At 44.1% G+C, this 19,634-nt stretch overlaps 1 protein-coding gene across 2 annotated transcripts in view; it reads left to right on the plus strand.

The window, feature by feature from the left end:
* The first annotated feature begins 815 nt into the window (after positions 1–815).
* Positions 816–19,634, plus strand: part of LOC115170242 (casein kinase I) — a 55,516-nt gene continuing 36,697 nt past the window's right edge. Inside the window, exons 1-3 of one of the 2 annotated variants that reach the window (XM_029726637.1) lie at positions 816–1,053; positions 4,492–5,307; positions 18,161–18,230. In XM_029726637.1, the coding sequence (XP_029582497.1) occupies positions 5,077–5,307; positions 18,161–18,230 (301 nt within the window). In that variant the 5' untranslated portion in view covers positions 816–1,053; positions 4,492–5,076. The remainder of the gene's footprint in view (positions 1,054–4,491; positions 5,308–18,160; positions 18,231–19,634) is intronic. The other variant, XM_029726638.1, reaches the window with a different exon arrangement.

The raw sequence follows: 19,634 nt of genomic DNA on the forward strand, positions 1-19,634 counted from the left end.
AAACCGACTGATCGTAACAGGAAACCTACTGATCGTAACAGGAAACCTACTGATCTTTACAGGAAACCTACTGATCGTAACAGGAAACCTACTGATCGTAACAGGAAACCTACTGATCTTTACAGGAAACCTACTGATCGTAACAGGTTGCAATTGTAAATGAGAACTTGTTCTCAACTTGCCTACCTGGTTAAATAAAGGACTTGTTCTCAACTTACCTACCTGGTTAAATAAAGGACTTGTTCTCAACTTGCCTACCTGGTTAAATAAAGGTGAAATAAAATTGTAAAAAATCTAGTTTTCTACTCCGCTAGCCAGCCCCTCGCCTTAATAGATGTGCGTTTCTTTTTCTTCAAGACCATTTTTTGGGGACCATCAGGCGACGTCTTGACAACTGATACACAGAAACGTGTCTGGAGCAGTAATATCTTTACATTCTGAGAACATGGCAACCCTGTGCTGTGTAGGCTGTTGCTGGAACATTCTCCTAGTAGTTGTGTCACTGAGTAGGCTGATACCCCATTTCATGTGTACAGACTCCATAGGCAAGGCTCTACAGTGAAGATATGAATGCCCCACAATGCAATTATGCAGTTTAATACAACCAAAGTGGAATTATAACTTTTTTTTGTATTGTTTATTGTCAAATTATTTAATTATTGTTTATCTGTTTTAGCTATATAACACAACATTTCAACCTTGTTTAGTATTATCTAGTCCAAAATATGACATTATTCCACCATTTGTACAGTGTCTGCATGGTGATCAGTTTCACTGTGAGACTTTTATTTTAAAGACGAATCGCAAATTCCACTATTTTGTGGCTAATCCTTATTGTGGCTGTCTTCACACAAGTCGGACCGGTGGTGAACAGCGCAGCTGTGGCAAAATCTGTTCGGTTTGTTGCCTTTTTACCGGCAGTGGCGAGATTCAGCCAAAGAGACGACAGGCAAGGAGAGATAGAGAGAGAGAGAGTAATTAAATGGAAGAAAATTCATTTTCTTAAACTATACATTTGGATTTTCCGTGTCTTAAAAACCAGAACAGGAGAAGGTAAACGATTTAGTCTCTTCGTTTTTTTGTTTTGTAAAAAAATGTCAATGTGTTGGAAGGAAATGTGCATCGTTCTCGACAGTAAAGTACGGATTAAGGAGTTGTCGTATTATTATTTATTTTTTTGTGCTTGGGAAATGTTTTATGTTGCTCTTTTTTTTTTTAACATAACATTTTTTTTTCTTTACACTTTTATTTATCGATAATTCACCGTACAAAAGTTGCCTAGAAATCAACTGCTAGTTACTAACATCATTCTAACTTCCTGACTCTTGTTATTGTCTACCGTAGGTAGGCTAGTTAGCATTCCAAATGTACATATTACGGTAATTGCATTTTTGTTGTTGATAGGTTGGCTAACTAACTAGGCATCCCATGCAGGTAACTGGCTAACTAAGTTTTTTTAAACGTTAAGTTGGTTTAGGTAGCAAGCGCTTGCTAACATTTAGTTAACCAAAGGTGAATCTGCCTGTCATAAGCTAACTTTAGCTAGGTGGCTAACTAACTTAGCTGCGACACCAGTTACTGATAAAACCCCTAACGTGAACTTTCTTTGCAAACACCCCAGCTAAATCTTATAATTTAAGATTATAATTTATAACTTTTTTTAATTCTAACGTTATAACTATTTTATAATCCATTGTCAACTACGACAGGAAGGTAGCTTGCTAACTTAGCCGGCTGTCGTTAGGTAACATAACGTTAAACGATACGTAACTAGGAGAGCAGGTGAAGTAGTTCAGGCCTAGCTAGCTTATCTCCCCGGTGTCGTGGTTAGCTTGTTGAAGCTGTGTTAACACAGCCCTAAACGATACATTACCTGGGTCATTTAAAAATAAAAATGAATAAAGTCAGGTTTTTAATAACTACTTTAATACAATGGTGTGTGTCGGTAATGTCAAACAATCATTTTGACTAAAGAGGCTAGCTAGCTAGCTAGCCAGGCAGTAGTTACTTATGGTGGACATAAATCGATCGCTAACTTGCCTATTATGGCCAAAACCTTTTACAGTAAGAGTGTTTTCAAGCTACCTAGATGCAATCTACTGAAAATCAAGCTAATCTAGGTAGTATTGAGCTTAATAGATACTTGTTTGGTTGCTGTCTGTTTAGTATATTCATACTTGCAAACTAGCTAGCTACTGTAGTTTCAAAGCTGTGGGTAGCTAGACTGCAGGTAGGCTTGCAAACGTATCACAATGTTTTAGCAAGAACCATAATGTCCTCCTACAATCTACTCCCCAGTCTTTGCTCTCTCTCTCTCTCTCTCTCTCTGTCTGTCTGTCTCTCTCTGTCTCTGTCTCTCTGTCTCTCTGTCTCTCTGTCTCTCTGTCTCTCTCTCTCTCTCTCTCTCTCTCTCTCTCTCTCTCTCTCTCTCTCTCTCTCTCTCTCTCTCTCTCTCTCTCTCTCTCTCTCTCTCTCTCTCTCTCTACCGAAAGAAAGCCTTATTTTGGCTGTTACCCCACTGGCAGTAGCACTGAAGTCTGATTACTAAGCAGTCTTATTCCTAAAACCACATAGATATTACATTTAGAGACTTAATGAAGACTGTGGATTCCCCTGGCAATGCTCTCTTGTTTATTATGATGTGAGACCAACAGAGTCAAGTAGGGCTGTGACATACCAGTGAAACACAAATCTTTCACCCCCCATGGCAAAAATGAACTTTATGGTCCTTTTTGAAAACCTGTATGTAAAATATTGGGTGCTATAGCTTGGGAAATAAATGTGATTCTGGATGCCAACATATGTATGTTTGTTTCCAACATTAAGGCTGTTTTCCCAACGAAGTTAACGCTGCTTTGTGTTGTTTCCTTGCCACTATACTAATGAGTATCACGATACTGGTGTCTTCCCAGCCCTAATCACAAGCGAAACCCCCCCCCCCCTAAACAGTCTGAAATGTGTCATCAACACAGTGAAAGTTAGATGAAGTAACCCCATACTACTGTGGTGTTGTGATGGATTCTACTCTGCAGGGTTGGGGTCAATTCAGAAAGTAAACCCAATTTTAAATGTTCCTACTGAACAGAATTGGCACATGAATTATAGTGTACTTCCTTAATTGACTGGAATTGAACTCAATCCATCTCTACCGATCATATGTGTTATGTCAGAAGCAAGAGGTTATATGACGGCCTTGTTCCTCTCTGTCTGTCTGTCTGTCAAGAGGTTATATGGAGGCCTTGTTCCTCTCTGTCTGTCTGTCAAGAGGTTATATGTAGGCCTTGTTCCTCTCTGTCCGTCTGTCAAGAGGTTATATGTAGGCTTTGTTCCTGTCTGTCAAGAGGTTATATGGAGGCCTTGTTCCTCTCTGTCCGCCACTGCTAAATGAATATAGGTATAACTGCAGGATGGGCTCTCGTTTCTAAAGATCAGACTTTAGGGTCTTTCGACATGCAAGACTTCCTCTGTCCTGGATTATCTAATCTAAGAATTAGCTAACCAATCAGGAAAATGTGGATTTTGGTTAAAGTTTTGCTCGGTGTGTTTTTTTTTTTAACTTCCCAGTGAAAGGTTTGTGTTGGCATTGGTATTTTACTGCTGTGCTTGGTATTACTAAGAGACAACTAGAGCTATTCTAGTGATTTCTGTTCTTTTGGTAATTTGTTCACCTGACCTCAGACTCTCTAGTTGCTGGGTTTAGTTGAAGCTTGTGCTCAGAGAACAGTTTGTATAAATCACATGTCTGTGTGTAGGGCCTATATCTGGAAGACAGCTCTGTGTTGCTCTGTCGTGGGATGGAGGTTTCCCCACATGGCACCCTATTCCTTACATAGTGCACTACTTTAGACCAGGGCCTTATGGCACCCTATGCCCTACATAGTACACTACTTTAGACCTGGGCTGGCACCCTATTCCCTACATAGTGCACTACTTTAGACCAGGGCTCATAGGGAATAGGGGCCGATTGAGGACATAGCCATGCATGTTGACTGGATGTGGTAGAAGTTAGGCCTGATTCAGATGAATGTGTGTTTGTTAGCCTGGATTAATACAGCACTGTTTATTGTAGTTGTCAGCAACTTCAGTTTATCTTTTAGTTTCACACGGAGAGTATAGTGGCTGATTCCTGAGGACAACACGGTACTTAGAATAACAAACTGATACCCTTCTTCTGAATGTCAATTCAACAACAAAACTAAACCAATAATGCATTTATTTACTTGAATTTCTGTTTTCACATGGTTGAAGAATTATAGCATTGTTAGCCTAGAATTATAGCATTGTTAGCCTAGAATTATAGCATTGTTAGCCTATTGCTATAGCATTGTTAGCCTATTGCTATAGCATTGTTAGCCTATTGCTATAGCATTGTTAGCCTATTGCTATAGCATTGTTAGCCTATTATGTGTGCGTGCCAACCTGTAGATGAATTCAGTATCCCCAGATTTGAAATGGTTGGTTAACGTTCTGTCTCGTTGTCTCTTTCCCCAGGTGTTCTTCCGTGAGAGGTAGAGCTGATTTGTTAGCCTGTCTGTCTCAGTCCAATCAGAGTTCCCAGACCAACCGCTCCAACAGGTCAATCAGACCGCTGGGAATGACTGCGCCTTCACAACCTCACCAGGAGTGGGCGCTGGAGGATAACGCCCACATCAACCACACAGCCGGGAGCATCTTCCTACCTTTAGCTAGGATAGTTTACTCTGTTTGTGTTAGCCTGTGAGTCCAGTCCTGGGTTGAGATGCAGCTTTGTTGCTGGTGATTGGAGAAGAGGGAGAGCTTCCCAAACCCAGACCACCAGGAGAGGAGAGACCGTGAAGACGGCTGCCCGATCCAGATCAGTTCGCCAGATCTTTACTCTCACTAATGCTGGCTTAATTAGTAGTTATCAGCTCAACCGTTTGAAGTCCATAGGCTAAATATAAATGACATGCAGACACACTTTCAGGACTACCTCCTGCTCAGTGTGAGGTGCTCCGTTCCCCTCCACGCCCCCTGCTGGTCTGGTGGATGTTTTGGCGGCTCTGAGGACTGCATGGCAGTGTAGTGATCGTGGAGAGGCCAGGGTACCACAAACTTATGGACTTTGACAAGAGAGGAGGAGGAAAGGGGGAGGCAGAGGAAGGGAAGAGGATGTCAAAGTCCGGAGGGAGCCGTTCGGGGCATGGTAGTCGCAGCTCGGGGAGCGGCTCCGGGGTGCTCATGGTGGGCCCTAACTTCCGGGTCGGGAAGAAAATCGGCTGTGGGAACTTTGGAGAGCTACGCCTGGGGAAGAACCTGTACACTAATGAATATGTGGCCATCAAACTGGTGAGAGTAACACTAACAGATATATATATATACACATGTAACCGATGTGAAATGGCTAGCTAGTTAGCGGTGGTGCGCGCTAATAGCGTTTCAATCGGGTGACGTCACTCAATCTGCGACCTTAAAGTAGTTGTTCCCCTTTGCGCTGCGAGGGCTGCGGCTTTTGTGGCGCGATGGGTAACGATGCTTCATGGGGTGTCAGTTGTTGATGTGCGCAGAGGGTCCCTGGTTCGAGCCCAGTTTGGGGCGAGGAGAGGGACGGAAGCTATACTGTTACACACAAACACACACACGCCAGGGTTTCCGTTAGGAACATGTGGCGTCGGACGTTTGACCGGCAGCATTTTTAATTTACCGGACATTTCAGAAATTTACTGGACCAAATATGCATGACTGCGTAACCTGATTAGTGCGTCTACCCGTTGTGGTCAGAATGACATAAATCACATTTAGATTCTGGTGATTCATATGAACAGAACATGCAAGTCCACTTGGCAATGACACTTTGACCGAGTTAGAATAAATGTCCATGTTTTCCTCAGCCAACAAGACGAGTAACGAACAGTAAAATCACTAGCCCATGTATAGGTGGTAAGGTTGTATCCAGATGTTCATACCATCCTTCTCTCACCCCGCGATTTAAGCTATTACACTTTTAGTACAGAAGTGGGCACCAAAAAAATAGATTTGGGTAATAAAATTAGCACAAGTAATAGTGATTTTGCTAGAAATATGCTAATGACTGCAAAGAAAATGGGGATGACAAGTGAGCGCATGCTACTTCTGGTGTTTAAAGTTAGTGAGGGAGATATAAGACTCCAGCTTCAGTGATTTTTGCAATTCGTTCCAGTCATTGGCAGCAGAGAACTGGAAGAAAAGGCGGCCAAAGGAGGAGTTGGCTTTGGGGATGACCAGTGAAATATACCTGCTGGAGCGCGTGCTACGGGTGGGTGTTGCTATGGTGAACAGTGAACTGAGATAAGGCGGGGCTTTACCTAGCGAAGACTTATAGATGACCTGGAGCAAGTGGGTTTGGCGACAAATATGAAGCGAGGGCCAGCCAACGAGAGCATACAGGTCGCAGTGGTGGGTAGTATATGGGGCTTTGGTGACAAAACGGATGGCACTGTGATAGACTACATCCAGTTTGCTGAGTAGAGTGTTGGAGGCTATTTTGTAAATTTCATCGCCGAAGTCGAGGACCGGTAGGATGGTCAGTTTTACGAGGGTATGTTTGGCAGCATGAGTGAAGGATGCTTTGTTGCGAAATAGGAAGCCAATTCTAGATTTAATTTTGGATTGGAGATGCTTAACCCTTTCACACGTACCATCACACGGGTGCGATCGTTCTACAGTGGTCCCTGAAGCGTACGATCGCACCCCCTGTGATTAGAACACTCATTTAGAACGCTCGTTTAGAACGGCCAGTTTCGAATGACGCAACAATCAGCATTTGAACTGGCCACACTTTTTAGCCAGCCTGCTTTTGTCTGGTAAAATGCAAGATTAACTTTAAGCTTAATATTAGAAAATGTAGCTGGCTTCTACGCCAGAAAAGTAGAGAGAAAAGCAGGCTGGCTACGCCCAGAAAAGCAGGCTGGCTACGCCCAGAAAAGTAGAGAGAAAAGCAGGCTGGCTACGCCCAGAAAAGTAGAGAGAAAAGCAGGCTGGCTACGCCCAGAAAAGCAGGCTGGCTACGCCCAGAAAAGTAGAGAGAAAAGCAGGCTGGCTACGCCCAGAAAAGTAGAGAGAAAAGCAGGCTGGCTACGCCCAGAAAAGCAGAGAGAAAAGCAGGCTGGCTACGCCCAGAAAAGCAGAGAGAAAAGCAGGCTGGCTACGCCCAGAAAAGCAGAGAGAAAAGCAGGCTGGCTACGCCCAGAAAAGCAGAGAGAAAAGCAGGCTGGCTACGCCCAGAAAAGCAGAGAGAAAAGCAGGCTGGCTACGCCCAGAAAAGCAGAGAGAAAAGCAGGCTGGCTACGCCCAGAAAAGTATAGAGAAAAGCAGGCTGGCTACGCCCAGAAAAGCAGGCTGGCTACGCCCAGAAAAGCAGGCTGGCTACGCCCAGAAAAGCAGAGAGAAAAGCAGGCTGGCTACGCCCAGAAAAGCAGAGAGAAAAGCAGGCTGGCTACGCCCAGAAAAGCAGAGAGAAAAGCAGGTTGGCTACACCCAGAAAAGCAGGCTGGCTACGCCCAGAAAAGCAGAGAGAAAAGCAGGTTGGCTACACTCAGAAAAGCAGGCTGGCTACGCCCAGAAAAGCAGAGAGAAAAGCAGGTTGGCTACGCCCAGAAAGAAGTAGACTACTGGTTATAAAATAATTTCCTCCAAGGATAGGGTTGGATTTTGCCTAAGCTACTTTGAAGCAAGGTAAAAAAATAAAAAAAAGCCTCATAATGTTGTAAAATGTTAATGTTTTCAAATGATTAAGTAGCTATATGTTTTCAAAACGCTTCCTGCCTCCATCGGATTGTGAAGTGGTTTGTGACTCGCTGATGAAGCCTTTTCATTCCTTTTGCAGTTGATATTTATTAGGATTTATTAGGATATTTATTAGGATCCCATTAGCCAATGACAGTCTTACTGGGGTCCGACACATAACGAAAAAAGACATTACAGACAAAATACTTTACAATTTTACAATTAACATGTAGTGTGTATCTATCTATCAGTTACATCTACAGTACCAGTCAAAAGTTTGAACACCTATTCATTCCAGGGTTTTTCTTTTCTTTTTTACCATTTTCAACATTGTAGAATTATAGTGAAGACGTCAAAATTGGAATCATGTAGTAACCAAAAAAGTGGTAAGCAATTCAAAATATATTTCAGATTCTTCAAAGTAGCCGTCTTTTGCCTTGATGACAGGTGCTGGGAGGTGTTGCTTTATTTGTTTTTTAAAACCATATTTTCTGTTCACTAGCGCTATATAAAATGGGAGTTCCGTGGCTCTGTATAATACTAATTAATTTGATCTGGGGACTGTGAAAAGACCCCTGGTGGCAAGTCTGGTGTGGTAAGTGTGTGTGTCAGAGCTGTGTGTAAGTTGACTATTCAAACAATTCGTTATTTCCAACACAATGTTTCTTATAAAAAGAAGTGACGCAGTCAGTCTTTCCTCTTTAGTATTAATATTAACCCTCTGATTACAATGATGAGCAAGATGTGTTCTGGGCCAGCTGCAGCTTAACTAGGTTTTTCTTTGCAGCACTTGACCATATGACTGGACAATAATCAATATAAAATAAAACTAGAGGACTTGCTTTGTGGAGTGTGGTGTCAAAAAAGCAGAGCATCTCTTTATTACGGCTAGACCCCATCTTTACAACCATTGAATCTATATGTTTTGACCATGATAGTTTACAGTCTAAGGTAACACCAAGTAATTTAGTCTCCTCAACTTGTTCAATAGCCACACTGTGATTTGTACAAAATACATTGCTCTTAGTTTTAGAGATGTTCAGGACCAGTTCATTACTGGCCACCCATTCCAAAACAGACTGCAACTCTTTGTTAAGGGTTTCAGTGACTGACTTAGCTGTGGTTGCTGATACGTATATGGTTGAATCATCAGCATACATGGACACACATGCTTTGTTTAATGCCAGTAGCAGGTCATTGGTAAAATTAGAAAAGAGTAGAGGGCCTAGAGAGCTGCCCTGCGGTACACCACACTTTACATGTTTGACATTAGAGAAGCTTCCATTAAAGAAAACCCTTTGAGTTCTATTAGATGGCTCTGAATCCACGATATGGCAGAGGTTGAAAAGCCATAATGCATATGTTTTTTTCAACAACAGGTTATTGTCAATAATACAAAAGGTTGCACTGAAATCTAACAGTACAGCTCCCACAATATTCTTATTATCAATTTCTTTCAACCAATCATTAGTCATTTGTGTCAGTGCAGTACATGTTGAGTGCCCTTCTCTATAAGTGCTGAAAGTCTTAATTTGTTTACAGCGAAATAGCATTGTATTTGGTCAAACTCAATTTTTTCCAACAGTTTGCTAAGAGCTGGCAGCAAGCTGATAGGTCTGCTATTAGAACCAGTAAAGGCCGCTTTACCACTCTTGGGTAGCGGAATGACTTTGGCTTCCCTCCAGGCCTGAGGACAAAGACTTTCCTCTAGTCTCAGATTAAAGATATGACAGATAGGAGTGGCTATAGAGTCAGCTACCATCCTCAGTAGCTTTCCATCTAAGTTGTCAATGCCAGAAGGTTTGTCATTACTGATCTATAACTATAATTTTCCCACCTCTCCCACACTAACTTAACAACATTCCAACTTGTAATGCTTTTATTTCATTGGTTGTTTTATGCATGAGTGTAGTGTTTATGCATGAGTGTAGTGTTTATGCATGAGTGTAGTGTTTATGCATGAGTGTAGTGTTTATGCATGAGTGTAGTGTTTATGCATGAGTGTGGTGTTTATGCATGAGTGTGGTGTTTATGCATGAGTGTGGTGTTTATGCATGAGTGTGGTGTTTACGCATGAGTGTGGTGTTTACGCATGAGTGTGGTGTTTACGCATGAGTGTGGTGTTTACGCATGAGTGTGGTGTTTACGCATGAGTGTGGTGTTTACGCATGAGTGTGGTGTTTACGCATGAGTGTGGTGTTTACGCATGAGTGTGGTGTTTACGCATGAGTGTGGTGTTTACGCATGAGTGTAGTGTAGTGTGCATGAGTGTAGTGTAGTGTGCATGAGTGTGATGTTGTTGGCATTTCCTGCTTAAGTTTTCCTGCTTTTCCAATGAAATAATCATTAAAATAAATGCCAACATCAAATGGTTGTGATGAATAAGCCATCTTATTCGATGTAAGTTGGAGTTGCATTTGTCTTTCTGCCAGTAATTTCTTTTAACGTTAAAATAAGTTCCCGTCATTCTTTATATCATTGATCTTGACTTCATAATACAGTTTCTTCATTTTGTTTAGTCACCTCATTTCTCAGTTTGCAGTAAGTCAGCCAGTCAGATGTGCAGCCAGACTTATTAGCCCCTCCTTTTGCCCCGTCTCTTTCAACCGTACAGTTTTTCAATTCCTCATTAATCCATGGAGCCTTAACAGTTCTAACAGTCAGTTTCTTAACAGGTGAATGTTTATCAATAATCGGAAGAAGCAATTTCATAAATTCATCAAGTGCAGCGTCTGGATGCTCCTCATTAATCACATCAGACCAATAAATATTTTTAACATCATCCACATAAGAGTCAGAGGAAAATCTTTTGTATGATCTCTTATAAACTATTTTAGGCCCAGCGGTTGGAACTTTGGCTTTCCTGGATATAGCCACTATATTGTGATCATTGCATCCAATGGGTACAGATACAGCTTTAGAACTAAGTTAAACAGTATTAGTAAAAATGTAATCAGTACATGTGGATGATCTTGTTCCTGTAGTGTTTGTAAACACCCTGGTAGGTTGATTAATATCCTGAACCAGATTTGAATGGGGAAGGGTGCTTCAATTATCAGTTGATAAATAAAATAAATAGCTGTTTTTAATCGTGCCCCCCCCCCCCCCCCCCCCCCAAAAAAAAACTATTTTTAACATACTATTGCATTTAGAATTGTTGCACAATGATTGGGTTTATAAAACTGCAGTCTGACAGGAAATGGAGCTGTGATACACAATTATGCAAATTTACCCATAGGCCGATGTTAAACAAGTCTATTTACATCAATAAAAAGCATTTTGCAATGATTATATATTTTTTTTGCCTTCTGGCCGGTGCCAATTTTATTGATTTTGGTTTATTAATTTTAACGGCCAAAAGCCAGTTATTACCGTCTAACACATTCAAAATCCTGTTTTCCATAACCTGAAGCTTGATGAAGGAAAAAGGAAACCGCACACTGCTCTTGATAGTATCACTGATATTTAATAAACTTTACGTATCGGCCTCACGGCCTTCGTCAGAGCTTTACCGATCGGCCTCACGGCCTTCGTCAGAGCTTTACGTGTCGGCCTCACGGCCTTCATCAGAGCTTTACGTATCGGCCTCACGGCCTTCGTCAGAGCTTTACGTGTCGGCCTCACGGCCTTCGTCAGAGCCTTACGTATCGACCTCACGGCCTTCGTCAGAGCTTTACGTATCGGCCTCACGGCCTTCGTCAGAGCCTTACGTATCGACCTCACGGCCTTCGTCAGAGCTTTACGTATCGGCCTCACGGCCTTCGTCAGAGCTTTACGTATCGACCTCACGGCCTTCCTCAGAGCTTTACGTATCGGCCTCACGGCCTTCGTCAGAGCTTTACGTATCGGCCTCACGGCCTTCGTCAGAGCCTTTGTGAATTTTCTGAAAACAGCACCTCTATGTAGACCTAGCCCCACCCACATCCGTTCCACGCATGGAAAGGAGTTGGAGGCAAAGGAAAAATAAACAAGTGCTACCAAACATAACAATATGCATCTCACAAACACTACAAAAGTGTATAAATAAGACGCATTGAATACATCCTTAAAACCTCAATGAGGACATATCAAGTATTCATTAATCATTGGGCACATCATACGAAAAACATCAGAGTAATCTGAAATAGGCACATAATTCATGTTCAAATTCACAACATAACATACATAGGCATTTCATCATTAAGTCCTTTGGGCAATAATGTCTGGAGGGTGAAAATCCCAAAACATTTTATTTTGCTCAGAGTATTGTTTATCGCAATTTATGCGATAAATTGGTTCATGCCAACTGCCAGCCACGAAAGAAAATCAGCCAGGCTCTTTTACGCCCTCTACCAAATGGTAGCTATAAATGCAGAGGATGCGCACAGTGCAACAATATGATGAAGTGTGAATATTTCTGCCACCCACATACAGGAAAACGGTTTCAAATAAACAACATTATTATGTGTACCACCACCCATGTTATTTACATGATTAAATGTCCATGTGGGCTGTGCTATGTTGGTAAGACCTCTCGCTCTCTCAAACAGAGAATTAGTGAACATAAAAGTTCAATCAGACAAAACGACAGGGATTTTCCAGTCGCAGTACATTTTAATGACCTAAAACATGACATTTCTACCTTTAGATTTTGTGGCATAGAGAAAGTCAAGATATCAGACAGGGGAGGTAATATTAATAATACTCTGAGCAAAATAAAATGTTTTGGGATTTTCACCCTCCAGACATTATTGCCCAAAGGACTTAATGATGAAATGCCTATGTATGTTATGTTGTGAATTTGAACATGAATTATGTGCCTATTTCAGATTACTCTGATGTTTTTCGTATGATGTGCCCAATGATTAATGAATACTTGATATGTCCTCATTGAGGTTTTAAGGATGTATTCAATGCGTCTTATTTATACACTTTTGTAGTGTTTGTGAGATGCATATTGTTATGTTTGGTAGCACTTGTTTATTTTTCCTTTGCCTCCAACTCCTTTCCATGCGTGGAACGGATGTGGGTGGGGCTAGGTCTACATAGAGGTGCTGTTTTCAGAAAATTCACAAAAGGTCTGACGAAGGCCGTGAGGCCGATACGTAAAGCTCTGACGAAGGCCGTGAGGCCGATACGTAAAGCTCTGACGAAGGCCGTGAGGCCGATACGTAAAGCTCTGACGAAGGCCGTGAGGCCGATACGTAAAGCTCTGACGAAGGCCGTGAGGCCGATACGTAAAGCTCTGACGAAGGCCGTGAGGCCGATACGTAAAGCTCTGACGAAGGCCGTGAGGTCGATACGTAAGGCTCTGACGAAGAACGTGAGGCCGATACGTAAAGCTCTGACGAAGGCCGTGAGGCCGATACGTAAAGCTCTGACGAAGAACGTGAGGCCGATACGTAAAGCTTAATAAATATCAGTGATACTATCAAGAGCAGTGTGCGGTTTCCTTTTTCCTTCATCCTGTTTCAACTGTTGCCATGCACCTGCAATAAGATTGCTCAGATGTGCGAGTGCCTTTTGAATTTCATAACCTGAAGCTTGAAATAGCATTGAAAAAAGTCCTGACTTTTCAAATTGTTTCTTGTTTTCCTGTCTTGTCAGGACATTCTGATGTCTTGTCAGGACATTCTGATGTCTTGTCAGGACATTCTGATGTCTTGTCAGGACATTCTGATGTCTTGTCAGGACATTCTGATGTCTTGTCAGGACATTCTGATGTCTTGTCAGGACATTCTGATGTCTTGTCAGGACATTCTGGTGTCTTGTCAGGACATTCTGGTGTCTTGTCAGGACATTCTGGTCCTGATAATGTAGGAAAATATGTTTGCACACACACACACACAAGCTTTTATTACTTAGTGAATAGTGACGTTGGACTTGGAGTCTTTGCGATTGAACGTCAGAACATATTTTTTTCCCCTCCATTTAAATCTTACCAGTTGAATTTTAAAGGTGGTACACAGGTCCTACCTTAGACTGGTAATGCTTCCCAGATTAGTTCTGCTCTGGTTCATATTCCAGCAGCATGTACTGACTGACCGACGACGTTAGATTAACCATCTAATCTACCATGACGTCATCTAGCTCTAATAATCCCTGCTTGTTATTACATAACGCTTCTTTCAGTATGGCCCCGGAGACGGTCTGCCTCGACTCGACGCTTCCTTCAGTATGGCCCCGGAGACGGTCTGCCTCGACGCTTCCTTCAGTATGGCCCAGGAGACGGTCTGCCTCGACGCTTCCTTCAGTATGGCCCCGGAGACGGTCTGCCTCGACACGACGCTTCCTTCAGTATGGCCCCGGAGACGGTCTGCCTCGACTCGACGCTTCCTTCAGTATGGCCCCGGAGACGGTCTGCCTCCGCTTCCTTCAGTATGGCCCCGGAGACGGTCTGCCTCCGCTTCCTTCAGTATGGCCCCGGAGACGGTCTGCCTCGACGCTTCCTTCAGTATGGCCCCGGAGACGGTCTGCCTCGACGCTTCCTTCAGTATGGCCCCGGAGACGGTCTGCCTCGACATAACGCTTCCTTCAGTATGGCCCCGGAGACGGTCTGCCTCGACGCTTCCTTCAGTATGGCCCTGGAGACGGTCTGCCTCGACGCTTCTTTCAGTATGGCCCCGGAGACGGTCTGCCTCGACGCTTCCTTCAGTATGGCCCCGGAGACGGTCTGCCTCGACATAACGCTTCCTTCAGTATGGCCCTGGAGACGGTCTGCCTCGACGCTTCTTTCAGTATGGCCCTGGAGACGGTCTGCCTCGACATAACGCTTCCTTCAGTATGGCCCCAGAGACGGTCTGCCTCATATCACCCTGCTCCTTAAATAATGTACCATTATTCTGACTGTGGGCCCGGTCAGACGGGGTCCGTCTGTGCTAGGTCCTCTTTCATTGTTCATAATGTCAAGCTGCATGACATTTTCTAGTTAAACTCTACCTTGTAAGTCACTACATGTATCTGGAAACCAACAATGATAAATATTTTAAAGTATTGACAGGGACTGTCAGTTATTGGTCCAGGGCAGGTGATGACAATCTGACCTATTGCACTTAGCCTATATAGAGAATGAGGTACACAGTGATTTTACATTTATTTTGTTAATAAATTAATAATGAAATAAATGATTATTCGGAAACCGATTTGTGAGGGACTGTTTTAGGAATAGTTCTGACTCATCTCTGTTCTCTCTCTCATGAGCGCGATCTGAGTGATGGATTTACCTCAAACGGATTATAGTTATATAATTCATTATGAAAAAGAACATGCATGCATTACAGCTTCCAGTGCCTTAATACCCATTACTTAACATGGGCTTGTGAATGAGAGAGTGGGGGCAGGGCGGGACCAGGGGTCGGGGCCAGGGGTCGGGGGCAGGGCGGGACCAGGGGTCGGGGCCAGGGGTCGGGGCCAGGGCGGGTCAAAGGGGTCGGGGCCAGGGCGGGTCAAGGGGTCGGGTCAAGGGGGCGGGTCAAAGGGGTCGGGGCCAGGGCGGGTCAAAGGGGTCGGGGCCAGGGCGGGTCAAAGGGGTCGGGGCCAGGGCGGGTCAAGGGGTCAGGGCCAGGGCGTGTCAAAGGGGTCGGGGCCAGAGCGGGTCAAAGGGGTCGGGCCAGGGCGGGTCAAAGGGGTCGGGCCAGGGCGGGTCAAAGGGGTCGGGGCCAGGGCGGGTCAAGGGGTCGGGCCAGGGCGGGACCAGGGCGGGGCCAGTGGTTGGGGCGGGTCCAGGGCGGGTCAAAGGGGTCGGGGCGGGGCCAGGGCGGGTCAAGGGGTACATATGGCTGGTTGAAGTCTAATGCAGGGGTTTTATACCGCTGACACTCAAAAATGTCAGAGGGTTGGGAGGATAAGTTGACTCAATACCCTACGAGGTCCGGAGAACAGCTGGTTTTCTGTTCAACCTGATTTATAAAAAAAAAATTGTCACACACCAGATGAGTGCAGTGAAGTGTGTTGTTTCACAGGGTCAGCTATAGTATGGAACCCCTGGAGCAAATTAGGGTTCAGTGCCTTGCTCATGGGCGCACAGGCAGATCTTTCACCTTGTCTGCTCGGGTATTCGGTGTTGATCTGTTGTACGAGACAGGAGGGGGCAGAGACAGGAGGGGGGAGAGACAGGACCGGAGAGAGACAGGAGGGGGGTTGATCTGTTGTACGAGACAGGAGGGGGGTTGATCTGTTGTACGAGACAGGAGGGGGGTTGATCTGTTGTACGAGACAGGACCAGAGAAAGACAGGAGGAGGGGGGTTGATCTGTTGTACGAGACAGGACCGGAGAGAGAGACAGGAGGGGGGTTGATCTGTTGTACGAGACAGGACCTGGGAGAGACAGGAGGGGGGTTGATCTGTTGTACGAGACAGGACCGGGGAGAGACAGGAGGGGGGTTGATCTGTTGTACGAGACAGGACCTGGGAGAGACAGGAGGGGGGTTGATCTGTTGTACGAGACAGGAGGGGGGTTGATCTGTTGTACGAGACAGGATCAGAGAGAGACAGGAGGGGGGTTGATCTGTTGTACGAGACAGGACCGGGGAGAGACAGGAGGGGGCTTGATCTGTTGTCCCAGGTCTAAATCAGTCCCTGATTAGAGAGGAATCACCCACCTGGTGTCCCAGGTCTAAATCAGGCCCTGATTAGAGAGGATGAATGAAAAAACACTGTAGAACTGACTAAGAGGTCAAGAGTGGAGTTTGAGGGACTTATAGGATATAAAAGATTTTGTCTAACTTGAAAGACTTATTTGCACTAATTTTTAGGTTATTTTCATACTCATTTTCTTTAGGCTTTATTTATTTAGTAACTTGTTCAGGTTTACCATTGGCAATAGTTTTCATAGTTTGTTTAAAGCCAATCAGTGTATATGGTGATTATTTTAGATATACAGGGTTGATAATTTCACATTTACGAGGCCTGCTGCATGGTCAAGGCTGGAGGAGAAAAGCAGCTCATTAACTTCCAAGTGGTCAAAACCTTTTTGATTTGAGATCAGGTATGAAATCCAAAGTTGTGCTATATATTCATTGGCTATGTCATAGCTAATTTCTAAACATTGATACATTATGAGCTCAAACAATCTGCAAAAATGTAAATGTTAATCTTGATTTATTAGTGTGTGATGGTGATTTCAGAACCAAAGTGGCTCAGGTCGCATACATAGTACACCATAGACATGCATAATTTACACACACACACACACACACACACACACACACGCCGAGAGGTCAGCTCAGAGGCCCAGCTCATGAGCTCAATCAGCTGCAGATTTTCACATCGATGAGTTCTCGAATCAAACCAAATCGCATCGATTAGTTTCAAACTAAAAGGTATCATTCCCGTATCGGAGCCCGTCTATCTAGATGTGTATCGAATCGTCTTGAAAGGGGAGAAAGCTCCTTTTTAATATTTAGGATCAGTCCAGTTCCGTAGACAAAAGGCCCTTTCAGTTTTTAGCCCAGGCCATGTTCATTCAAAAGCTATAGGCTAAATCATTTGTTTTATCTGATTTGACTAAATGTACAATTTGTAAGACATTTTAAAATAACTTGTATGCTAAACCATCCTTTGTGACATCGTTATTCACCATCGACGATAGATGATGCAATCGTAAAATCGGCCAACCCTTCTCTCTGCTAGCTGTACGTAGACCTAAAGATCCTCCCTGTCTTCTCTCTGCTCGCTGTACGTAGACCTAAAGATGCTCCCTGCCTACTCTCTGCTAGCTGTACGTAGACCTACTGATGCTCCCTGCCTTCTCTCTGCTAGCTGTACGTAGACCTAAAGATGCTCCCTGTCTTCTCTCTGCTAGCTGTTCATAGACCTAAAGATGCTCCCTGCCTTCTCTCTGCTAGCTGTTCATAGACCTAAAGATGCTCCCTGCCTTCTCTCTGCTAGCTGTACGTAGACCTAAAGATGCTCCCTGTCTTCTCTCTGCTAGCTGTACGTAGACCTAAAGATGCTCCCTGCCTTCTCTCTGCTCGCTGTACGTAGACCTAAAGATGCTCCCTGTCTACTCTCTGCTAGCTGTTCGTAGACCTAAAGATGCTCCCTGCCTACTCTCTGCTCGCTGTACGTAGACCTAAAGATGCTCCCTGCCTTCTCTCTGCTAGCTGTACGTAGACCTACTGATGCTCCCTGTCTACTCTCTGCTAGCTGTACGTAGACCTACTGATGCTCCCTGTCTACTCTCTGCTAGCTGTACGTAGACCTACTGATGCTCCCTGTCTACTCTCTGCTAGCTGTACGTAGACCTACTGATGCTCCCTGTCTACTCTCTGCTAGCTGTACGTAGACCTAAAGATGCTCCCTGTCTTCTCCCTGCTAGCTGTACATAGACCTAAAGATGCTCCATGCTAGCTGTTCGTAGACCTGAAGATGCTCCATGTCTTCTCCAAGCTCGCTGTTCAGAACATCCTGTGGGGTTAAACTTATTGTCTAACCGTGATGTTGTTTTTCTCATTTCCAGGAGCCCATCAAGTCTCGGGCCCCACAGCTCCACCTGGAGTACAGGTTCTATAAACAGCTGGGGAGTTCAGGTCAGTGAATTATGACGACAGAAGGTTGTAAGAATATGGTATTGAATCCTAGGTTGCATCTGAAATGACACACTATTCCCTACGTAGTGCCCTACTTTAGACCAAATCAAATCAAATCAAATCAAATTTATTTATATAGCCCTTCGTACATCAGCTGAAATCTCAAAGTGCTGTACAGAAACCCAGCCTAAAACCCCAAACAGCAAGCAATGCATGTGAAAGAAGCACGGTGGCTGGGAAAAACTCCCTAGGAAAAACTCCTGAGAAAGGCCAAAAACCTAGGAAGAAACCTAGAGAGGAACCAGGCTATGAGGGGTGGCCAGTCCTCTTCTGGCTGTGCCGGGTGGATATTATAACAGAACATGGTCAAGATGTTAAAATGTTCGTAAATGGCCAGCATGGTCAAATAATAATAATCATAGTAATTGTCGAGGGTGCAACAAGCACGTCCGGTGAACAGGTCAGGGTTCCGTAGCCGCAGGCAGAACAGTTGAAACTGGAGCAGCAGCATGGCCAGGTGGACTGGGGACAGCAAGGAGTCATCATGCCAGGTAGTCCTAGGGCTCAGGTCCTCCGAGAGAAAGAAAGAAAGAGAGAATTAGAGAGAGCATATTTACATTCACACAGGACACCGGATAAGACAAGAGAATACTCCAGATGTAACAGACTGACCCTAGCCCCCCGACACATAAACTACTGCAGCAGAGCCCTATTCCCTACGTAGTGCCCTACTTTAGACCAGAGCCCTATTCCCTACGTAGTGCCCTACTTTAGACCACAGCCCTATTCCCTGTGTAGTGCACTACTTTTCACCACAGCCCTATTCCCTATATAGTGCACTACTTTTGACCACAGTCCTATGGGGTGAGATTTGGGACACATCGATAGATGGTCTTGTTGTTTTCCTCTGGTTGAGATCTGTGGCCATGACAGATGGAAGTTTTTTATTTATTTTTATTTCACCTTTATTTAACCAGGTCGGCCAGTTGAGAACAATTTCTCATTTACAACTGCGACCTGGCCAAGGTAAAGCAAAGCAGTTCGACACAAACAACAACACAGAGTTACACATTAACAAACGTACAGTCAATAACACAATAGAACAATCTATATACAGTGTGTGCAAATGTAGGGAGGTAAGGCAATAATTGGCCATAGTGGCAAAATAATTACAATTTAGCATTAACACTTGAGTGATAGATGTGCAGATGGTGTGCAAGTAGAGATACTGGGGTGCAAAGGAGCAAAAGGATAAATAACAATATGGGGATGAGGTAGTTTGGTGGGCTGTTTACAGATGGGCTGTGTACAGATACAGTGATCTGTAAGCTGCTCTGACAGCTGGTGCTTAAAGTTAGTGAGGGAGATATAAGTCTCCAGCTTCAGTGATTTTTGCAGTTCGTT

This window comes from Salmo trutta, chromosome 31 (genome assembly GCF_901001165.1).
Source record: "Salmo trutta chromosome 31, fSalTru1.1, whole genome shotgun sequence".
In the NCBI taxonomy this organism is placed as follows: Eukaryota; Metazoa; Chordata; class Actinopteri; order Salmoniformes; family Salmonidae; genus Salmo; species Salmo trutta.